The sequence below is a fragment of the Emydura macquarii genome, unplaced genomic scaffold (genome assembly GCF_026122565.2).
Source record: "Emydura macquarii macquarii isolate MOO-44397 ecotype Brisbane River unplaced genomic scaffold, CSIRO-AGI_Emac_v2 contig_2627, whole genome shotgun sequence".
Taxonomy (NCBI): Eukaryota; Metazoa; Chordata; order Testudines; family Chelidae; genus Emydura; species Emydura macquarii.
The window spans coordinates 1-19,594 of NW_027132764.1; the positions used below are offsets into that span (position 1 = coordinate 1).

General features: G+C 46.6%; 1 protein-coding gene across 1 annotated transcript; it reads right to left on the reverse strand.

Annotated features, from left to right (window-relative positions):
• Positions 1-2,478: 2,478 nt before the first annotated feature.
• ZG16 (zymogen granule protein 16) lies at positions 2,479-4,990 on the reverse strand. Its single transcript, XM_067563831.1, has 4 exons — positions 4,953-4,990; positions 3,668-3,732; positions 3,296-3,426; positions 2,479-2,664 (listed from the first exon to the last, which is right to left on the reverse strand). The coding sequence occupies exons 1-4, from the start codon at positions 4,988-4,990 to the stop codon at positions 2,479-2,481; spliced, it is 420 nt and encodes a 139-aa protein (XP_067419932.1).
• Positions 4,991-19,594: the final 14,604 nt, after the last annotated feature.

The following is a 19,594-nucleotide window of genomic DNA, read 5'->3' on the forward strand; positions in this document are numbered from 1 at the left end:
AATCTTGTGGGTTTATTAAAGACCACTCAGTTGAATGAGGAAGGAATAGAACTTTAATAACACAGATTGGAGTGACCCCCCAGGTGTGCAGCTGGAAGCAGCCATGTTAGATCTGATGTAGGGCACATCTCCCAATCCACAAAACACTGTCCCATGCTAGGGAGCGTCTCTAAGGCCTGGTCTACACTGGTGGCTTAATTCAAATTAAAGTCCCTTAATTCAAATGAATTACTCCCGCGTCTACACTTGCGCATTGTTAATTCAAATTAAGGAACCTTTAAAATCAAATTAATAAAACCACCTCTGCAAGTGGATTAGCACCTGAAGCGCATCAGTTAATTCGCATTAGTGTGAGTGTGGATGCAATGGGACTTAATTCGAATTAATTGGCCTCCAGACAGTATCCCATGATGCCCCATTTCTGTTCCCTCCCCCAAAGCAGCCCCAGGAAGATTTAAATCTTCATTTCCTGTGGTGGATGGGTTTAAAATCCAGGCTGCGATCCCCCCCCCCCCCCCCCCCACACACACACACAAGAAGCCCTTTTCAGTTTGTCTCTTTAAGGGTTTGAAAGATTTCACCACCACCCTCCCCCCATGGTGAATGCGTTTTAACTGCCCAGCAAGCCCTTTGCAGTTTGTCCCTTTGAAAGTTTAGCCCTTTAAAGTTTGTACCTTTGAAAGATTTCACCACCCACCCCTCTCCCCACGTGGTAAATGCCTTTTAAATGCCTACAGTGAGAGGAAATTCTTTTGCTACATTGTTTCAATGGCCAGTCATGGAAATTGATACTTTCTTAAGAGTTTATTCACAGTGCTACATGTAGATACATTATATCATGCTTTCCATCAGTGAAATGGAAATATTTGTATCACTGTATTAATATATTAACTGACTCCTTGTTATTTATCTTACATTCTACAGACACCTGTAAAAACAAAATCAAAGGCAAGCAATATACAGGGTGTAGTAGGGGGAGCATAAAAGGCAAACAGCATACAGTTGTAAGGTAATTCAGGATAAGCTGCGATGTATTTGTCAGGGTCAAAATGAGAGCATAGTTCAGCGCTCTCCATGTGCCTGCAGCAATGGCGATCGGGGGAGTAAAAAAACAGCATGAAAATCCTTTTCCTGTTTGTTTGGGGGTGGGGGAAGAGGGTGGGGGAAGCAGCACTGCATCCTGGGATGATGACACTCGTCACAACAGCCTCTATGGTGAGTTGCACTGTGGGATAGCTTCCCACATTGCACTGCTTTCTAATTCGAATTAAGGCTGGCCAGTGTGGACACAAGAAAACAGCACAAACACTGTAGTGTGGACAGTCTTCAGCGCATTCTATGAATCGCTTTCTGTAATTCGAATTAAGCTAATTTGAATTAGTGCTGCAGTGTAGACATAGCCCTAATCACAGTCTTCTACAAGCCTATTTCTACATCTTCCCTCCTAAAGATAACAAGTGAACCTTGCATACATATAAAATCAATCTAATGACGTGGGAGCAGCCCGTCCCCCCCTTATTTTGTCCATCAATTACAGCCCATCCCTGACATGCCAACATGGGGTCATGACCTTTCGGTTTTACGTGTTTGGTTTTTACTCTGCTTCATTTCATGCCAGGCCTCGAATTATGTCTTGGCCTCTTCATTTGGGCTAATTTAGACTCCCTCAGCTTCTCTTGCAGTGGTTTATAGCACTTGTTGAACGGAGCATGACCTTCCTTCCATGAACCTCAGCTATTTGAGATCATCCTTTCACTCCAGCAACTCTTACGTACATTTTGCAATGGGGCCCCGCTCAGGGTAAATTTGTGGGACCAGTGATGACAACAGACCTTTGGCTAGGACACCCAGCCTTTCACCTCGACTCTGACCCTTGCCACCATTTCCTGGATAAAGATGTCCATGCTAACCACTAGGCCTGACTCCAACCCTACCCATTGCCACTCACGTCCCAGTCACTGACAAAATAAACAGCTCCTGGTGACAAACCTCTGAGAATCCAAGACACAAGAGAGCAGAGTTTGATTCTTTATCATTTTAATGAGCGCCTCCTCAGAGCAAACAAGCAGGATACAAATAATCAGCAGCTAATTAGGGCAAAGCATTGGAATCACAGTGCCCTAAGGAGAGGGAATAGGGAGGTAAACATACATGTTAGCATGTGGAACATCCTGCCACTTGATTTCGCTGCTTGTTAATTTCAGGAGATCATATAACTGGTCTCTAATTAATCAACAGCGAATTGTGGTAAGGAATTGGCTTCAAGATCTCTGGACTGGAAGCTAAGAAGTGTAAATAAAGCAAAAGCTGCTATCGAGGAGAATTCCCACACACATGATGTCACTGGAAATCAAACAGATCAACAACTGACTTCTAAATAACCAGCTGCTAATTGCAGCCAGGACACCCTTCGCCTGGGGAACTCCCTGCCACTGGGGTCTACCCCTGGCATTCTCACTCCCACCTTTTAGGTTCAGCTCAGTGCATCATGAGGCCTGTGATGCTCGCCCCATTGTGGTGCCCACTGAGGAAGGACAGCTCATCAGTGTGGTCCAAAGGAAGGGCGTTGAAGCACGTCCCGTAGGGCTGGCCGAAGAAGAAGATGCGCCTGTGGCTGGTGGAGATGATGAGCTGGTAGATGTAGGTGGAGTGTTTGACCAACACCTGCATGATTCACTCCCCACGGAACAGGGTCACCTCGTGCTTTGTCCCTCTCTGGAGCCCGTACGACTCACTCCACCGGTGGGCAAACTGGAGCTGGATGCTGGGAGATGGGGGAGGCAGGGGAGAGTGATGAGAGCAGCCCCCTGAGATCTGGGTGGAGCTCCCCAAAACCTCATCCTTTTCCCTGCCCCCCCAAACCTTCTCTCTGCTCCTGAAATCCCCCGACCCACCCTCCAGCTCCATCTCTCTGCTTTCCACCAAAACCACCAACCTACCCCCAATCCTCTTTCCCCTTTACCCCCACAACCTCTGACCCTCCCCCACACTCTCCATCCCCTGATCTGCTGCTAACCTACACCCGAAAATCTACAAGCCACCACCGCTGCAGTTGACACCTGCTGCCCTCCCTGCCCCTAACCCACCCACCCTAGCCCTGTACCCGTCTCTGCCCAATTTTCTCCCCCTTCTGCCCCATAACCCCTGATCTGCCTCCAACTCCCCATACCCCCTTTCTCAAACCCTCTCTCCAATGTCCCAGACCCCTGCCCTAAAGCTTCTCCCTTTTGCCCCCCAAGCCCAGCCCAACCCTCCAACCACTCCCTCCACTGATACCCCCACTCCCACTGCCCACATACCCATAGATGTAGTAGTAGGGATATTCCCAGACCCGGAAAGCCGTGATGGGGCCCCATCGGTGCGGCCCCGAGTAGGAAAACGAGGTCCCCGCAGCTGAGCCGAACTCCCCAGAAATGGAATGTCGGTCTGGAATGAGGGAATGAGAGAACGAAAGAGTGAAACTGATTCAGAGCCTGATTTATACATGGAATTGGGGGTGGGAGGACGACAGGTCAGGAGTGGGGGGCACCAGACAAGGTAGGGGTGGGCCAAAGCTGGGATAGCAAGGACTGCCCATCTGGAGTGAGCAGCACCGACAGAGCTAGGGGGATCCCAGGACTCAGCTACCAAAGGCTGCGGGACAGGGCTATGTGCTTGTTCTACTCACCTCCTCTTTCTGCAGTCGAATTTGCCAGGAGGACGAGGATCACGGTGATGATTTGGAGCAGCATCCTGTGTGAGATACAGCGACAGACTGAGAGCCAGGCTCACCCCCTCCCGAGCCAGCCTGGCCCCCGCCCTGACAGGTAATAACACAAGCGGTTTATCACATTTCAGGCAGGAGCTCACCCACACCAGCCTACATGGATGAAAGAGTCTGAGAAGGAGCCAGTCAGCTGAGAGCACTTCCTAAGCACCCCTGAGTTCTGACAGTGCCAGGAGAAGGAGCCAGCTGGGCTGGGATAAAGCCAGGCAGCCAGCAGCAGAAAGGGGCCACAGGGGAGGAAAGCCCACAGAGTGGGGTGGACAGGAAAAGGCTCAGGGAAGCAGCAGCTGGTCTATATGGTGCAGACTTCGGTTGCCGATGGGAGCGTCCCTGAGCTGGGGCCCAAAGCAGAGGCGTTGACCGGGTTCCCCACTAGCCACCAGGGAATTGGCACCAGGTGGGCCATAAACATGTACCACGGGAGGGGGAAACACCCGGCACACTGACCGAAGGTCCAAGCCAGGAAGGGAGAGAAGCCGGAGTTGCACAGACACACACAGAGGTGGCTGGACATACAAGCAAGCAGTAGAAGCAGGCATCAGAGCAAAAAACAGCTAATCCCCAGAGCAGCCAGCAGGAGGCACTCACCAGGAAGTGTATCCGGTGACACCACTATAATGTTTATTGTGAACATTCAGTCACCGGTTCTTTCCCAAAGCACCTGAAATTTCCTGTACCCCCGTCTCCCTCTTCCTGGGGCTGCCCTGACTGGCAGGGGTGTCATATCGATTCAATGATAGCCTCGCAGAATTACACCACCTATAAACAAGGCAAGGCATCAAAGTGTCTTGCCAAGTGACCTGAGGCCCAGCAGGCCAGGATCACACGCCCCTTTCACACTTATGCTCTCAAATATGCAGAGACACGGGGATGAAACCGAGCAAGTGGAAAGCCCCAGAAGGCCGCAGACCCAGCAGACACCAGTTCAGAGCCTGCTAGTTGTTCAGGAAGGGGACCTTGGTCTGATGCCTGATACCTCCTGTTATGCAGATAACCTTGGTGTGTGCCCACATGTCCGCTGACCCCCCAATTATCTCAGGATCAGTGCCTGCCCCCATGGTGGTTCTGGGCGTACATAATTTCCCCGTATCTTTGATAGTAATCACTTGCACCAATCCCTTATCAGCTATTTTCTAACCATTCCTGGCCATCCTGTGGTCTAACTGTCTCCTGGTTACCTTACTACCTAACGGCCACGTTATCTCCCACCCGGCCCTTCCGCATGAGTCTGCAAAATCACCACCTCGCATCGGAGCCCTTTCGGCCTGTACCATTATCACTGAGCCTCGCCCTTAGCATACCACAGTTGCCCCCCAGCCCTGCCGGTTGCCCTCCATTCCTGACCCGCAGCCCCCTGCTACTCCATGCCCTGGGCCTCTCCTCTCTGCTCTGCCAGCACTCCTCCCTCCCTTCCGGCAGCCCCCTGCTGTCCCAGCCCTGGGCACTCCACCACCAACTCATATTGCTCCTCTCTCCAGCCAGATCTTTTCATTTCCCCCTTTTATGGTTTATTCTAAATGCAGCTTTGATTGCGGTGGCCTAGACTGAATATGGATGCAGGAAATCAGGGTGGGGGTTCTTAGCCCCCCCTGTAGGGAGAGGCCCTTAAAATAACCATCTTCCCTTTTGCTCCAGGCTGGCGTTTGTCCGTCTGTCCCATCTCCAGTCCTAGGGTCCCCTCTGCTCCATCCCCACCCACTGAGCGCCGACACAGGACAAGGGATCCCGACGCCATGGTGGTGCTTGGGAGCCAGCCCCAGTGTCAGATCCTTGCCATGCTCCTAGTTCTTCTGGTCGCTGCAGACTGCTGAGAAGCCGGCCGGCCCAGGCACTGGTGTAGAAAACCAGTTCATCGGTGCCGTTCCAGAAACTTCCCCATGTTCTGCCGAATTAGCCAGCAACAGCCCAGACACCGCTGATCGGACCAGGGTGGAGCAGACCACCCCAAAACCCTCCCCCGCACTCAGCCCTATGCCCCACCTGCCAAGAACTCAGATCTCATCCCCACAGCCTCCAGCAGCTCCGTTCCCATGGGCCACATCTCAGGCAGCAGGATCACCAGGAAGATGGATAGAATAGCCCAGTATAACTCCTCTATATTACCTATTGATTTTGGAGGCCAATGGAAAACACAGAAGTGGGTAGAATATATGTAAATAATGTATATGTAAAGCAGCAATACTAATGGGCTCAATAGATTCCAACCTTTTTTTGTTTTTGTTTTTTGGATTTTTTTTTTCAGATATACAGTCATCACACAGATCCACAAAAGTATAAAGTCAAGAAATGCAACATGAAGAATTGGAAGCATTGTATATCGTTCCTGCTCTCATTGTTATGCTTGGAATACTTTTGTGTTGTGCTGTTGTGAGTGGGACAGATGGGGCAACCCCAGACTAATGGTAAAGGATGGTACCCCTTCCCACTACAGTGTGGCTGGGGGAAGATGCTTTTGAGCATAATATATCTGGTTTTTTGTAATTTTGAGGGACAACTCATGATAAATGTCATCAAAATTAGCTCTCCTCGGGAGGAAGCTGGCCCAGATGACTTAATCCATTTGCACAAGCAAAATTTGACCAGAGAAGAACAGGCTAATGTATTTGTGTGGTGTCAAAACTGGTCTTATGATATAATTTACGACAAGGCCAACTTCCAGTATTATTATACGGGAACATTTTGTATGACAAAGGGAAAGACACCTGTTACTGCGTAAAAGGTATACTATCCTCAATGGATTTTGATAAATTCTTCTGCAAGTGTAATGGTGTACTTGGGCACCTATTAAAGCATGATTGTGCATTGTGCCCCTAAACCCACAGACTATAATGTTGGAGACTTGGTGTTAAAAGAAAATAAAAAACTCCAAGTGCTAGAAACCCCAAGAGTAATATCTCACCTGCACCCCCATTGAGCACCATTTGTAAATCCCCAATAAAAGACCGGCTGCACTGAATGAAAACCGGATTACAAGAAATCCTGACACACCTGCATGTAATAAGCAAAGGGTTGGAGGAGATGTAATAGGAGGCCTAGGAGCATCAGCAGGAGTGTTGAATGCAATTAATGAGGAAGTTTTGGCAAACAAGTTAAGCACTTTGGGTAAAAGCCTTGGAACCTTACCAGATTTCAGAGTACGTGCATATTCTGCTTTAGGGAATGGAGAAGCACTGACTGGAGACATATTAGTACCCTGGGGAAAAAGTAATATAAATGCACGCCTGAGCCTGCTTAATCTTACGAAAATGATGATAAATACCACCTTTAAGGCTCTAGGCTGCATACAAACAGAACTCTGGGCTCAAGGAATAGGCCAAGGTATTTTCCAACAAAGATTTAGCAGAGTCCTACCCGTTGAAATAAAAACATTAATCTAGGATGATGTCACCAAACAAGAAAAAGACTTAACTCATTGGTGGAAAATGTTAAATTTTACACTAAATGCCCAGGCTCAAGTAATAACAGCATATGTAATGAAGCTGTCTGATGTTCATATTAGTGAAATATATAAAGTAGCACCTCTAGGCATTAATGCAAAGAGTGGAGTGCTATGACCTACTGAGCATTTGACATGGGGAGTAAAAGAAGGAAACAAAACTCGGTTAATTTACAAAGTTGTACATGTGAAGCTATGTTGGGATCAGTATCGTGATGTGAAGAACCATTGATACAGTTTGATCCACCTTGTAAAATAGATGAGTCAGGAATATGGAATTGTCAATATGCCTTTAAACTAACAACAGTATTAATTCCACCGTTGTATATACTGGACAAAGCTGTGCTTGTGTACACATGCAATGCACCCAAATTCTCATCAATAGCATTTACAAAACAGAAATCAGCCTTGAGCAGAACAAATGTTATTGTAATGTTGCAAAACTGAAATTGTGCAATGTACTTTATACAGTACCAAAGGCTGTATTTGAATTGCTTGTAAGAGATGTTAATATAGTAGAAGAAGTTCAACCTGTGATATTGGGAATCAATGGTGATCTGGTACAACACATGCTAACACACCTGGAAATAACAACCCTGCTTACACATGTTCAGGGACAATTGAAAACAGTAAATTTGATAGTCAGACATGATGGCGTTAAAGTAATTAAAGTCCTGGAAGCTGGAAAGGTTCCCGCAAGCCATAGATGGTGGAAAACCCTGTTGGGATGGTCCACAACTGCAACAGGGATGTTAAATTTGGCATTATATCCCATTATAATGATAGGTGTGTTGAAAGTGCTCTCCATAGCGGCTGCTGTGGGACTGTTCTAGTGGATCAAAAAGTCCTTGGCACGACTCAAGAGCATGAGGAATCCCCAAGTACGAGTGGTACAATGCTTTGTTTAATATCAGTTTAATATCAACACTCGGACCTCTGATGGGGTGTCTTGAGCCAATGCTGGAGGTGTGTGTCTAAAGAGACATTGTGATGGTGTTTGTAAGAGCATGGCAGCATGGCGGCCACCAAGGAGGCCTAGCTTGGCCTGAGTTGCTTGACTGAGTTGCTTGACCACTAGTGAGATTGCTTGACCACTGTCTGAGGCCTAAGCCTCAGCAACCTGACTGCTTTTTACATTTGGCAGAGACCAATAGCGTGCTGGATAACCTTGTGGTATCTCAGTTTCTGCACACCGATACCACAGCGAATAATAACTAGTGTGGGTTTGATAAAACACAGCACATATAGCTTGTTAGTTTGCAGCTGCACATCGATAAAGATGAACAAGGACACGAGTTTATACATTTTATGTTAAGGGGCGACACTTCCCATCATCTCGGGTGAGTTTTCCCACTGCCTCTCCCACTGCCAGATGTTGTTTTGCTCCAATTTATCATGGTGAGAACATAAATATTAAATATTACTAACAATAAGGGATAGAGAAAGTGAAGGACTTGAGAACGTCATCTAAGCGAATGAATAGATGTTGTGTGAAAAAGGATATAAAAAGCCAACACCCAAACAAGAGAGTGCGCTTCATCGCCACCCTGAGTTTGCAGGAGATGCTCCTGGCCTGATCACCTGGTGGGGCTCCTGAAGACAGCCGTTGCTCTATACAGCCTCTGGAGTGAACACATAACTCCTTGGGTCTAGTGAGCATGAATATGTCATAGTTAAATTTTGGCTTTGGATTGAATTAACTATTTAAGAAATCCTTTCACATTAAACCTTATTGATCTGCAAATCGGGCATACCGTGTCTCACTGGGAACTTACACTGATCATAGTGAGTGTCCTGCAACAGGGTCGAGCCACCAATGCTGATAAAAAAGAAGTTGAAGTCAAATCTTCATTCATTTGTCGTATAACATTCCACTCTGTGTTCAAATTCTCTATTCTGTCCTAATCACATAGCAGCCCCATTGCTGGTAGTTCCTCATGCCACTCAATTGTCAGTGTTTGATAAGACAGGCATCTGTTAAAGCTACGTGGAGGCTGAATAGAATCCAGAAGTCGCTGTTGTAGGTTTGTAATAATTAAGTCTGTGTACTTTTTCAGCTGTCTTAACAAATGCTTCTTTTCTCTTCATTTAAGGATTCAGTTTAAGCATCTTCATTAGTCAACTTCTAGACTGAAGTCTTTGCTTCTTCCAGTATGTTTTCAATTGCTATCTCTCTGATTGATCCAAGTGTAGCTTCTCTTGCTGGACAAAGATCTACTACTATTGTAGCAGATGCCTGTATGGCATTAATTAATGACCTAAGTGGTTTCAACAGTAGACTTACAAGAGAGATAATGATGATTGTCTTCTCTGAATATAGTAGCAAAAGTAGTCCACCAGCCTCACTGCTTAGAGCCATCCCATCTTGATAGATACTTTCCAAAGCCAATAATAATAGTTGCAGTAATTTTAAAACAACAGCCAAGGATCACTCATGAGAAAGCCAGCTGGTTTTCCCAGGTTGGATGAATAGAGCATCTTCTATTTTTTCCAAGACATTAAGTCTTTTTGGACTCTTGTTGAAAAAAAGAGTATAACAAAGACATTCAATGTATGGCTTTTTTAATGTCTTTTGAAGATTCTGCAGCTCATACTAGTGCTAAATTAGAGAGATCATAGAAGTAATGAGCTTAAATTGCAGCAAGGGAAGTTTAGATTGGACATTAGGAAAAACTCTCTCTCTCTCTATTTGTTTAAGTCCACTTCCACCACCACCCCACCCCCCTGACCTAATTTGATCTCTCTCTCTCTCACTCCAGGTATAACTTTCTAAACCTGACTTTTGTAATCAACTTGGGCTAGATTTCCCAGTACTCTAATTGAAACCTTGTAATAGTGTAACTGTTTTGTTTATTGGTCTCTCCTTCTATGGCTATTACTTTATATACCTGGCAATAAAATAACTTTATAATCAAGCTGGTTGCCAGACTCTCACCAAACTTCGTTTACTCTTCCGTGTTCTCGGCTTCCTATTTTGCTCTGCAGCAACGCTTCTCTTACCTAAGCTAAAGATCCCTTTAGTGCCCAACAATCCTGCGAGGTTTGCCCATCAAGAGGGTTATACTAGCACAATTGTAGCATGAAAGTGCGGATAGGGATGTGCTGACCCTGTGGCATATAAGGATGGCAGCTTGAAAGTGCTGTTTGACCCAGCCTGCTGAGTGCAGGGACATATAAGGGGTCAGCTTGAGAGTGCTAACTGACCCAGTCCACTCAGACATGCTCTGTTAATCTGTGAAAGCATGTGTTTATATGTGGGTGTTTATCCGAATGTGGGGCTGGAAAAACCCAGCCCTGAGAAACTTAGGTCCTGCAGGGTAGCTCTTTGGGAGGGGACTTGCAAAAGGGAGAAGTAAAGTTCCATATGAAAACACAAGTGACACAAGCAGTACATTGATAGAATGACAACCCCGCCCCTCCAGGAAAGTAACCCTAATAAACGAGTGCACCCCAAGGTACCAGGCAAAACTGGTAACAATGTGTGCAATTGATTGTTCGTTCCTAAGTGGAGTATTTTGTATCTGTCCTTATTGAATTTCATCCTATTTACTTCAGACCATTTCTCCAGTTTGTCCAGATCATTTTGAATTTTCATCCTATCCTCCAAAGCACTTGCAACCTCTCCCAGCTTGGTATCATATGCAAACTTTATAAGTGTACTCTCTATTCCATTAACTAAATGATTGATGAAGATATTGAATAGAACCGGACCCAGGACCGATCCCTGCAGGTCCCTACTCAATATGACCCTCCAGCTTGACTGTGAACCACTGATAACTACTCTCTGGGATTGGCTTTTCAACTAGTTATGCACCCATCTTATAGTAGTAGCTCCATCTAGGTTGTATTTTCCTTGTTTGTTTATGAGGTCATGCGAGACAGTATCAAAAGCCTGTCTAAAGTCATGATATACCCCATCTACCACTTCCTCCCATCCACAAGGCTTGTTACCCTGTCAAAGAAAGCTATTAGGTTGGTTTGACACAATTTGTTCTTGACAAATTCGTGCTGACTATTACTTATCACCTTATTATCGTCTAAGTGTCTGCAAATTGATTGCTTAATTATTTGCTCCATTATCTTTCCAGGTACTGAAGTTAATATGGCCTCTGCAGTGTGTATAGGAGAGATTAAGGTTACACGTTTCTCTGAGCAAAGCTTTTACTCCACCATGTCTTCCAGAGAAGTTTGCAGCTCCATCAAGTGCACAAGCAGCCAATTGTTTGGGGTCCAGTTTACAAGCATTTAATTCTTCTAAGATGTGGGTTGTTACAGATGCAGCCGAAGTGTCTTCTATAACCTGAACATCTAGAAATGCATCTGTGGGCCCACCGCTGAGATCAAGATAACATATGCAATGACTTAATACTTGATGCCCATTTGCATCAGTTCATTCATCAGTCATGTATGCACGTATGTTGAACGTGGTGAGAGAGTGCTTCACTTTTTCAACTGCTGAGTCTTTCACTGTTGCACCGCGTGCTTCTAATCACTCAGTTGAGTTTCTTGCAGAAAGATAGTGAGCATTTGTGGGTCTTGTTTGGAACCAGTTTCCAACTTCAGGGTTAACAAGGGTTAATGCACTTAACATTGGCCTCCAGTTTGTAGTGTGTGGTATCTCTTGCTTATATAGAAAGTAAGATGCCACAGCCGTGTTTGTTCACATAAACTGTGTTGTGTCTCCCGAATTCTTAACAGCCCCATAAAGTACTTCTAAAATTGGTTTTGACAGTGACTGGCTTATCAGGCTTTCTTCACATCAATGCAATCCAGAGGCTTGGTGCTTTGCAGCATTTTTGCGTAGCTTGTCAGCATTGGCTTTGCTGTTCAGTCTGGCAAACCAAACTCCTCCACTTTTACCAATTGTAACAGTGCAAAGCTTTCCTGTTTCATAAGCTTTTTTGCAAGAGATGCACCTTTTCTAACTGCAATAAATGGGAAAAGTTTGACCGACAAACACCAGGAACAGCCTTTAGGTTGTGGAGACGTTGTTTCTTCAGTAGGTAGCTGAATATGTACTTCTAGCAGGTCAGATGTAGATACGCCACTTGAACCTTCAGATGATAGGTTGGTATATTGGTTCTTGGTATGTTCTTCTTGGTTGGTTTGACTGCTGGGAGGGTGATGGGGGAGTTCTGGAAGGGTGTAGGGAAATCCCTACCAGCCTTGGGCTTCCCTCACCCAGCTCTGCTGATGCCCTCTAACACTTGTATGTATATTTTATAGCACTTGAGAGGAAATCTCTCCCGTTCCTGCAGAGGTTTATATTTTTGTTCATGCAATAAAGAATTTTACTGATGGAGCAATGGCTGGGAGGAGAATTTTAACAGCAAAAGGCCAGTATGAAGACTGACAGATTCACAGGGTCTACGACTAGAAGGGGACCTCTGGGAACCCAAATTATTCTGGGGTGTGATAGGGCAGAGCTTTTAGCCAAACGTCCCATCAGCCCAAAGAGCTACTGTGATGACAACCCCTTGCAGCTTGCCCAGCTATTCCCACTATAATTATCGGGGTTGCCCTCACTCACACAGCACTCACACAGCATAGCTGGGCGTGATTTACAGGTTGGAGGCCGTGTGTGAGCAGACCAGGAGTGGTTTTTCTCACCTCCCTGGTGGCGGCACCCTGACTCTGGTCATTAGGTCACACAGCCCTGATCTCCAGAGCAGCCATATTGTCTGTGGCAATTGGGACATACAGTCTTGAGTCCAAGGACAGTTAGGTGAACTCTAACCTTATGGGATGACAGGGTGGACGCACTCTGCAACACTTGGTGGAGAATGTGGGCAGTGATCGGGCCCTGCGGAAAGGCCCGCGAGGGAGGAGATTGTTGGGACAATAAGCCTTCTTCAACTGCCTAACTGTCGCTCCACCTTAAGATGGAGATGGAGAAGATTATGAAATGACTGTTGGAAAGCCAACACAACAGCAGCAACATCAGACGCAGCTGTTGTAACAAATTACAACACAACAACAGCAAATGATGAGGGATGAAGCTGGCTATGCAACACCAGACCCAAGAGGAGCAGTTGATTCAACAAATGGCCACTCTGATGCATCCGATCGCAACTCTGACTCCTGGCCCCACTAAACAAGACACTGGAACCCTTCCAGCCAGACTCCCAGTCTGTCAAAAATGGGGCCTACTGATGACCACGAGGCATTCCTGGTGACATTTGAGTGGCTAGCCATCCGAGGAAGGGGCCACCCTGTTGGTCCCTAACCTGACAGAACCATTGCAGGCAATCTATTGTGCGTCACCCTTGGATGTACATATACACCTCCTTTCTGTGGTTTCCACTTCATGCATCTGACGAAGTGGGTTGCAGCCCACGAAAGCTTATGCCCACAAAAATGTATTAGTCTTTAAGATGCTACAAGACTCTCATTATTGTGGGTTAGATTCCCAGGACACCCTGGACTATGGGAGACTGAAGGGTGCCATCCTGGACAAGACTGGGATTAATCCTGATACGTACAGCCAACGCTTCCACCAGTAAAGATATTCTCCAGGGGCAAGGCCCCGGGCAGTTGCTTAATGGCTGTAAGACAGCCCCTGGTAATAGGTGGAGACGGAAAAATGATCGGAGACCCAGGTGGCAGAGATGCTGATCCTGAAGCAGTTTACCAAGATCCTCCCAGCAGGGGGGAAGGAGTGGGTGCAGTGGCAGCAAACAGTGACACTGATGAAGGCCATAATTGATGGAAGACTACTTGGCAGCTGACAAGCCGGAAGTCCAACACCAAAGGTCCAGGAGCCAGCAAAAGAGGGTTAGGCAAGCCAGGGGAGCCACCACAAAATGGAGTCAAGGGAACCTTACCACCCACCCCAAGCGCCAGCTAACCTCACGAGCCAGGAACGCAGGCACCCCATCAGCCAGACCCAGACCAGCAGGATTGAAACCCACAGGAGGGCCTGAGTCCACTGCAGGCAGATTCCAGGGCAGGGGGAACCCAAGACCAATGCTTGGATTGTGGTCAGGAGTGGCACCTTCAGCACAACTATCTCTACATGGACTATAGTTACGGACAAGTCTGTGTAACTGGCCCACGAGCCCGGAAGCAGGGGCTCAGACATTCTGTCTTTTTAGCCTGCTGCCCCATTTACTTTCTTATTTAGCACAAACATCTTGTTGTTAGGCTGGTGATACATTTACCACCCTAAGCTTGTCTTTCAAAGAATGAGGGCTCCCCCCCAGGTGTTAATTACCACATCAGGCCAGGCCTCAGCTAAAAACTGCCCGGATCGGAGATGGCACTCCCTAGAAGGGAAAAGCCCAATGTCCCATTCCCTGCCCCTGGGATCCAGTCAGTCCCCTACCTTAGGGCTGGATCAGAGCTGGAGGCTCCTAGAGGGGAAAGGCCTCATGTCCTGTTCCCAATTTTCTGCTGCCAATGGTTTATTATGTGGACTCTTGCTACCATCTAGTGGCCAGTTCAATGAGCTGGTGCTTCTCCCTCAGTAGGCTGGGTTTGTGTGTCAGTGGTGTATGGGGGGGGGGGAATTCCCCCTTGGGAGAAGGGGGCTGTGGGGTGAGCGTATCTCACATGGAGTCCCGAGGGGCTATTGCCCCAAAGACACAATGAAGAGAGAATTTTGCTGATTCCCAGTTCCTGGTGTTTTACTGACACCGACTCCATTGTGACACAAATGTACCTGGGAAGGTTAATATGGGGGGGAACCTCAGCAAATGTTATACTTACGAAATAAACAGCAGGATCTTATTCAGGGGATAAGGCAGTATGCCGCGTTTATTATGAATACAGAAAAGAGTAACATTTCAAAAAGCAAACAAATGCCTAAAACACACTCTCATTCACACACACACACACACAGAGTTCTGCAGGAGGGATATAATTACCAGTCCCTTGTTGCCCATGCTGAATCACTGGCCAGGTAATTCAGGCACGAGATTGGAGCCAGGCCCTTGTCGGTCGCGACACGATGCTCTTTGGGGTATGCAGAACGAGCCCAAAGTCCAGGTTTCTTCTCCCCACTTTTATACTTTATCCATCCCCATTCAGGTCTATGGATTTTGTCATGTCAGATAATCTCCTTATGTGATGTACTCATCAATTACGTTTGATGCCGCAAGTGTGACAGTTTTCTCATCATTTCTTCATTCCTGTTTCACACTTTGTCTTCTGGGGTTATCAGATCTTCGGCCATCTGGGTTGTAAAGTTCTTTAAACAAATGTTTCTTCTCTCCCTCCTGTCCTGGAAGCAGTAATTATTTTCTCACTGTTTTATCTCAGCACTCAAACTGCATTCATGCTTACTAAAAATCATTACATACATATTTAATTACATTAGTACATTATCTTGTACTTATTAACATAATAAAATCCTTATACCTGCACCAACTCTATTAACACCAATTTTACTAAAAGAAAATATAAGGAATCTTCTTTGCCCTCTCACTGCCCCATGAGTTACACATCAAACCACATTCCTGATACGCACTGGGCACTTCTCTTTATTTGTAAATTATCACAATCAGGTTTCAGGATGTTTCCAAACATTCACTCAGGGATGTAACAGACAACAGAGCTTCAATGTGTCATAATGTTAAATCACAAAGTGTTTAGGCAAGATGCACCCCCTCATATGTTCACAAGCAGTCAATTATCATAGTGAAGCCTGGGGTGTCATGAACAAAAAATCAATTTGTCTGGAACATCCTTATCTATAATACCTAGTTCTTATTCTTTTTCTCAGTGTAAGGATTAACCCTTAAGCTTCACATAGTATCCGTGGTTCAGTCCTGCTTTGGTTCAGGCCTATATTACAGTATCCCAGTGCAGGGACCTGCTGAATTAAAGTCACTTTAATTCAGAAGGAGAGCACCCACAGGGGGGTTTAATGCAGTTTAATGATTCCACTGTAAATTCACACCTGAAATTAATTTGCATTTGTTTTCCTGGGTGTCCCCCTGTGGCTCCCCACAGCACCCCTGCCAACTCCCTCGCCCCCCCGCCCTGATCCCTGTGGCACGACACCCCCACAAGTCACCTCCCTGCTCCCCGGCACCTACTCGAGACGCACGGGGGGTTGTGCCAGAAGGGCAGGGAGTTCATGAGACCTGGGGTCAGGCAAAGATGCCAGCCGGTGCCAGCGCGGGGACACTCCCGCTGGAAACACACACCCCAACCAGGCCTAGACACACAGCCCAGGCAGGAGGAAACAGCCCAGGGCAAATTCCACAGGAGGGGATGGAGCAAAGCTGCCCCCCCAAGAGGGAAAAGGCCCCAGGTCCAGTTCCCCACCCCCCTAAGCCACCTGGTCCCCTGCCCTGGGGCCGGATTGGAGCCAGCGCCCCTTAGAGGGGAAAGTCCCTGTGTCCGCCGCCCCCACCCCTAGTGAAATGTGAATGTCACACATTTGGGATAATATATTCACAGCCCTTTTAAGGGAGATTAGGGTGCGTGTGGAGGGAGACAGAAGGAATAGAACCCAGGTGTCCTGGCTCCCAGCCCCCACTTCCCAGCTCTGACCACTGGGTCCCACTCTCCTCCCAGAGCTGGGGATAGAACCAGGAGTCCTGGCTCCCAGCACCCCCACTCCAACTACCTATCTGTGCGCAGGCACACCTGTCTATCTATCTATCCCCATACACCCCATCTGCCTCCTGGCCAATGTGTGTAGGGTTAATACAGATATCGAGGCAGCTAGATCTGGCTTCCATCCTTGAGGGGGGGTGGGTCAACCCCACACGCGAATACGCACTCAGCGGCCAGCAGCAAGTTGGCGTTAATGCGACCCGAAGAAGAGCCCTGGGTAGCTGGGAAGTCTGGCTCCGAGTCTCCCCCACGGCAGCAGACCCAGCAAAAGATAAGCCCTCCCTGTCTCATCTCTCCTTTAGGTTGCAGGCACCCTTCCAGCCTTTCTCAGTACACATGGGGGGTTACTGTCCCGGGCCAGTCCCGGAGCGTCCAAATGAAGAAAAGAGCTACAAATGTCAGAAGTGACCTGGGTACTAGCCAGTCAGAGGTTTCTTTTAAAATTTGTAAGTGTTTGGAGCTCATTTGAGGCACACACACAAAGGGAACCTGGGATTTTGAGGGGGGGGAAAGAAGGTTAACGAGATGTGACCCGTCCCATGCCCAGGGTAGCCACCTGAAAATGCCAAGGTCAGGGCAGGCTGTAAAAAGGGAGCAGATTCTCCCAGCGCTGGTGGGTGGCACTGAAGCCAGACTTCCCAACCAGCCACAAACTGCAGTTCTGAATCCCCACAGAAGCCAGTATGCAAATGCACACAGCCCCCTTTACTGCATTTCAGCTTCTGGCTCCCAAATCAGCACATCGTCCAGTAAAGAGATCAGTTATTTAAACTCTATGCTCTTTACTAAAAAGGTTCCCCCTGACCCCAAAGGGTCAGCCACAGCACCAGTTCAATATAAGTTTGGATCTTACCTAAAATACTACGCTGGCAGCCAATCCTTTAGTAATGAAAACTAAAGGTTTATTGTAAAAAGAAAGAAATAAACTATGAGAGAAATGTTAAAGGATTAGAGCAATCAGATACATACAAATGATTGAAAGTCCATATACATCAGGTTTCTAGAATTGTGGAGTTGCAGGCTTGTATAGTTCCTCTGATATACATCCAGTAACTGGATGGGTCTCACAACTGCAGTTGCAGATGACTTGATTCAGAGGTAGATAGGTGTTTGAAGCTGTGTCCCGACTGAAAGACTGGTGACTGAAGACAAAATGGATTCCCAAGGCCTCTGCCTTATATACCCTCTGGCCCTGGCCATGCGGTTTGTAGGGTTTTACAGGAATTGAAATGGAGTCCAGAGCCACATGGGCCCATCCTGGTGCTTCATCAGGTGTATCTCTGGCTTCTCCCTGTGGGCCCATTGCACCTGTGAATGTCTTAATGAGCCATTAAGTAGGCTATTGTTCTGCATCCATCCTGTCTGAGTCATTACTCAGCACAATTTGAAACACATATATCAAATATATCTATAACCTCCATTTCACATATTACACATGAACATAAGTATTATCATCTGACTTAGCATATTACAACCTTTCTAACAGTACCTGACATGGCATATCTCACATGAATTATTATGATTTTGACACACTGATGTTAACCAGTATGACAAATGCTTTCCCCCCCAATCTACCCAGCATGACATGAGAGTTTTAAAGTTATTAATTTTTTAAAAATCTTTTAACAAACCCTTTTTTCTCCTTTCATTTTGCGGCTTGCAGTTTCCGTGCTGGGAAATGACTGTGACGGTGGCATGAGAAGGTATTTGGGGGAAACCAGGAAAGTGGTGAAGAGGAAGCGTTTGGACACGTTGACAGTTAAGTTGTGACAGCAGAATTGTACTGAAATCAAAGCAGCCCCTTTGTTAATCAAATGGCAACTCAACGACTCTGGGCTGCTCCGACTTTAACTGGGAATTCAATCTCAAACCGGCACAAGTATCCGGCTCACGCAACAGCAAACGCTTTGTGGTTTCTTTATTTTTTTTATCACTTTTGGTTTTGAAATGTGTTTTCCTCGTTTTTTGCCATGTTTCTTGTTGATTTTGTGTTGTTTGCAATGTTTTTCCTTGTTTTTGCAGCATTTTTGGTTTCGTGTCTTTACAGTGTTTTTTCCTTATTTGTGCCATGTCTTTGTTGTTGTTTTTGTGGGTTTTCGCAATGGCTTAATCTCTGTGGTTTTCACTGTGTTTTTGCAATGGTTTATTGCCTGCTTTGTTGTCTACGTCAATGATTTTTGCTATCGTTCATACAGCCTGGTGCAAGCGGAGCGATGGGGATGTCACATTCACACTGTTCTCACAAATGATGGTGGTACAACAGGTGTGGGCAGGGTATGTCACAGCTCAAAAATGCCTGCAAATTGTTTCTGTCTGTGGCAAATGGCTCATGGACGTAACGGTGCTTCCATAAGAACATCATCTTGTCAATCCTCTGTAAAAAAGAGGCAACACACTTGGGCAAAAGTGCCACCAGGGCTAACGTTTTTCTCCAAGTGGGCCAGCATAGCCGCTGGGGCAGACAATTTTGGTGGTCTGGGTAAATATCCAGCTTCCACTGCATATGTGATAAAAGCAGTGAGAAGTTTTTTCCACCTTTACCCACCCTCGCCGTGCAGCCAAAGAGGTGATAAGAGCCAGTTTGTGCACAAACATCTCACAGACAGACAACAGCAGCAGATTTCAGGTTTGTTTACACCACCACAGATGAAGTGAGTTGTGAGTTCTTCAGACATATTCACCTCCGAAAAGTTGAGCTGCTGTTTCCGTAACCTTTCATCAAGTCAGCTCTTGCAAATCCCCCCATCAGGAGAAGCGATTTGCAAACCTTAAAATCTAACCAAATGCCTTTGTCTTTTCCTTTTTTCTAGACTGCTTCAAAGAAAAAA

Excerpts from the sequence above, each read along its gene's own strand:
- ZG16 (XM_067563831.1), bottom strand. The coding sequence starts at position 4,990 with ATGCGGAAGGGCCGGGTGGGAGATAACGTGGCCGTTAG. Across the intron at positions 3,733-4,952 it reads GGAGATAACGTGGCCGTTAG|GATGCTGCTCCAAATCATCA; the intron begins GTAGTAAGGTAA and ends TATCTCACACAG. Across the intron at positions 3,427-3,667 it reads TTCGACTGCAGAAAGAGGAG|ACCGACATTCCATTTCTGGG; the intron begins GTGAGTAGAACA and ends CCCTCATTCCAG.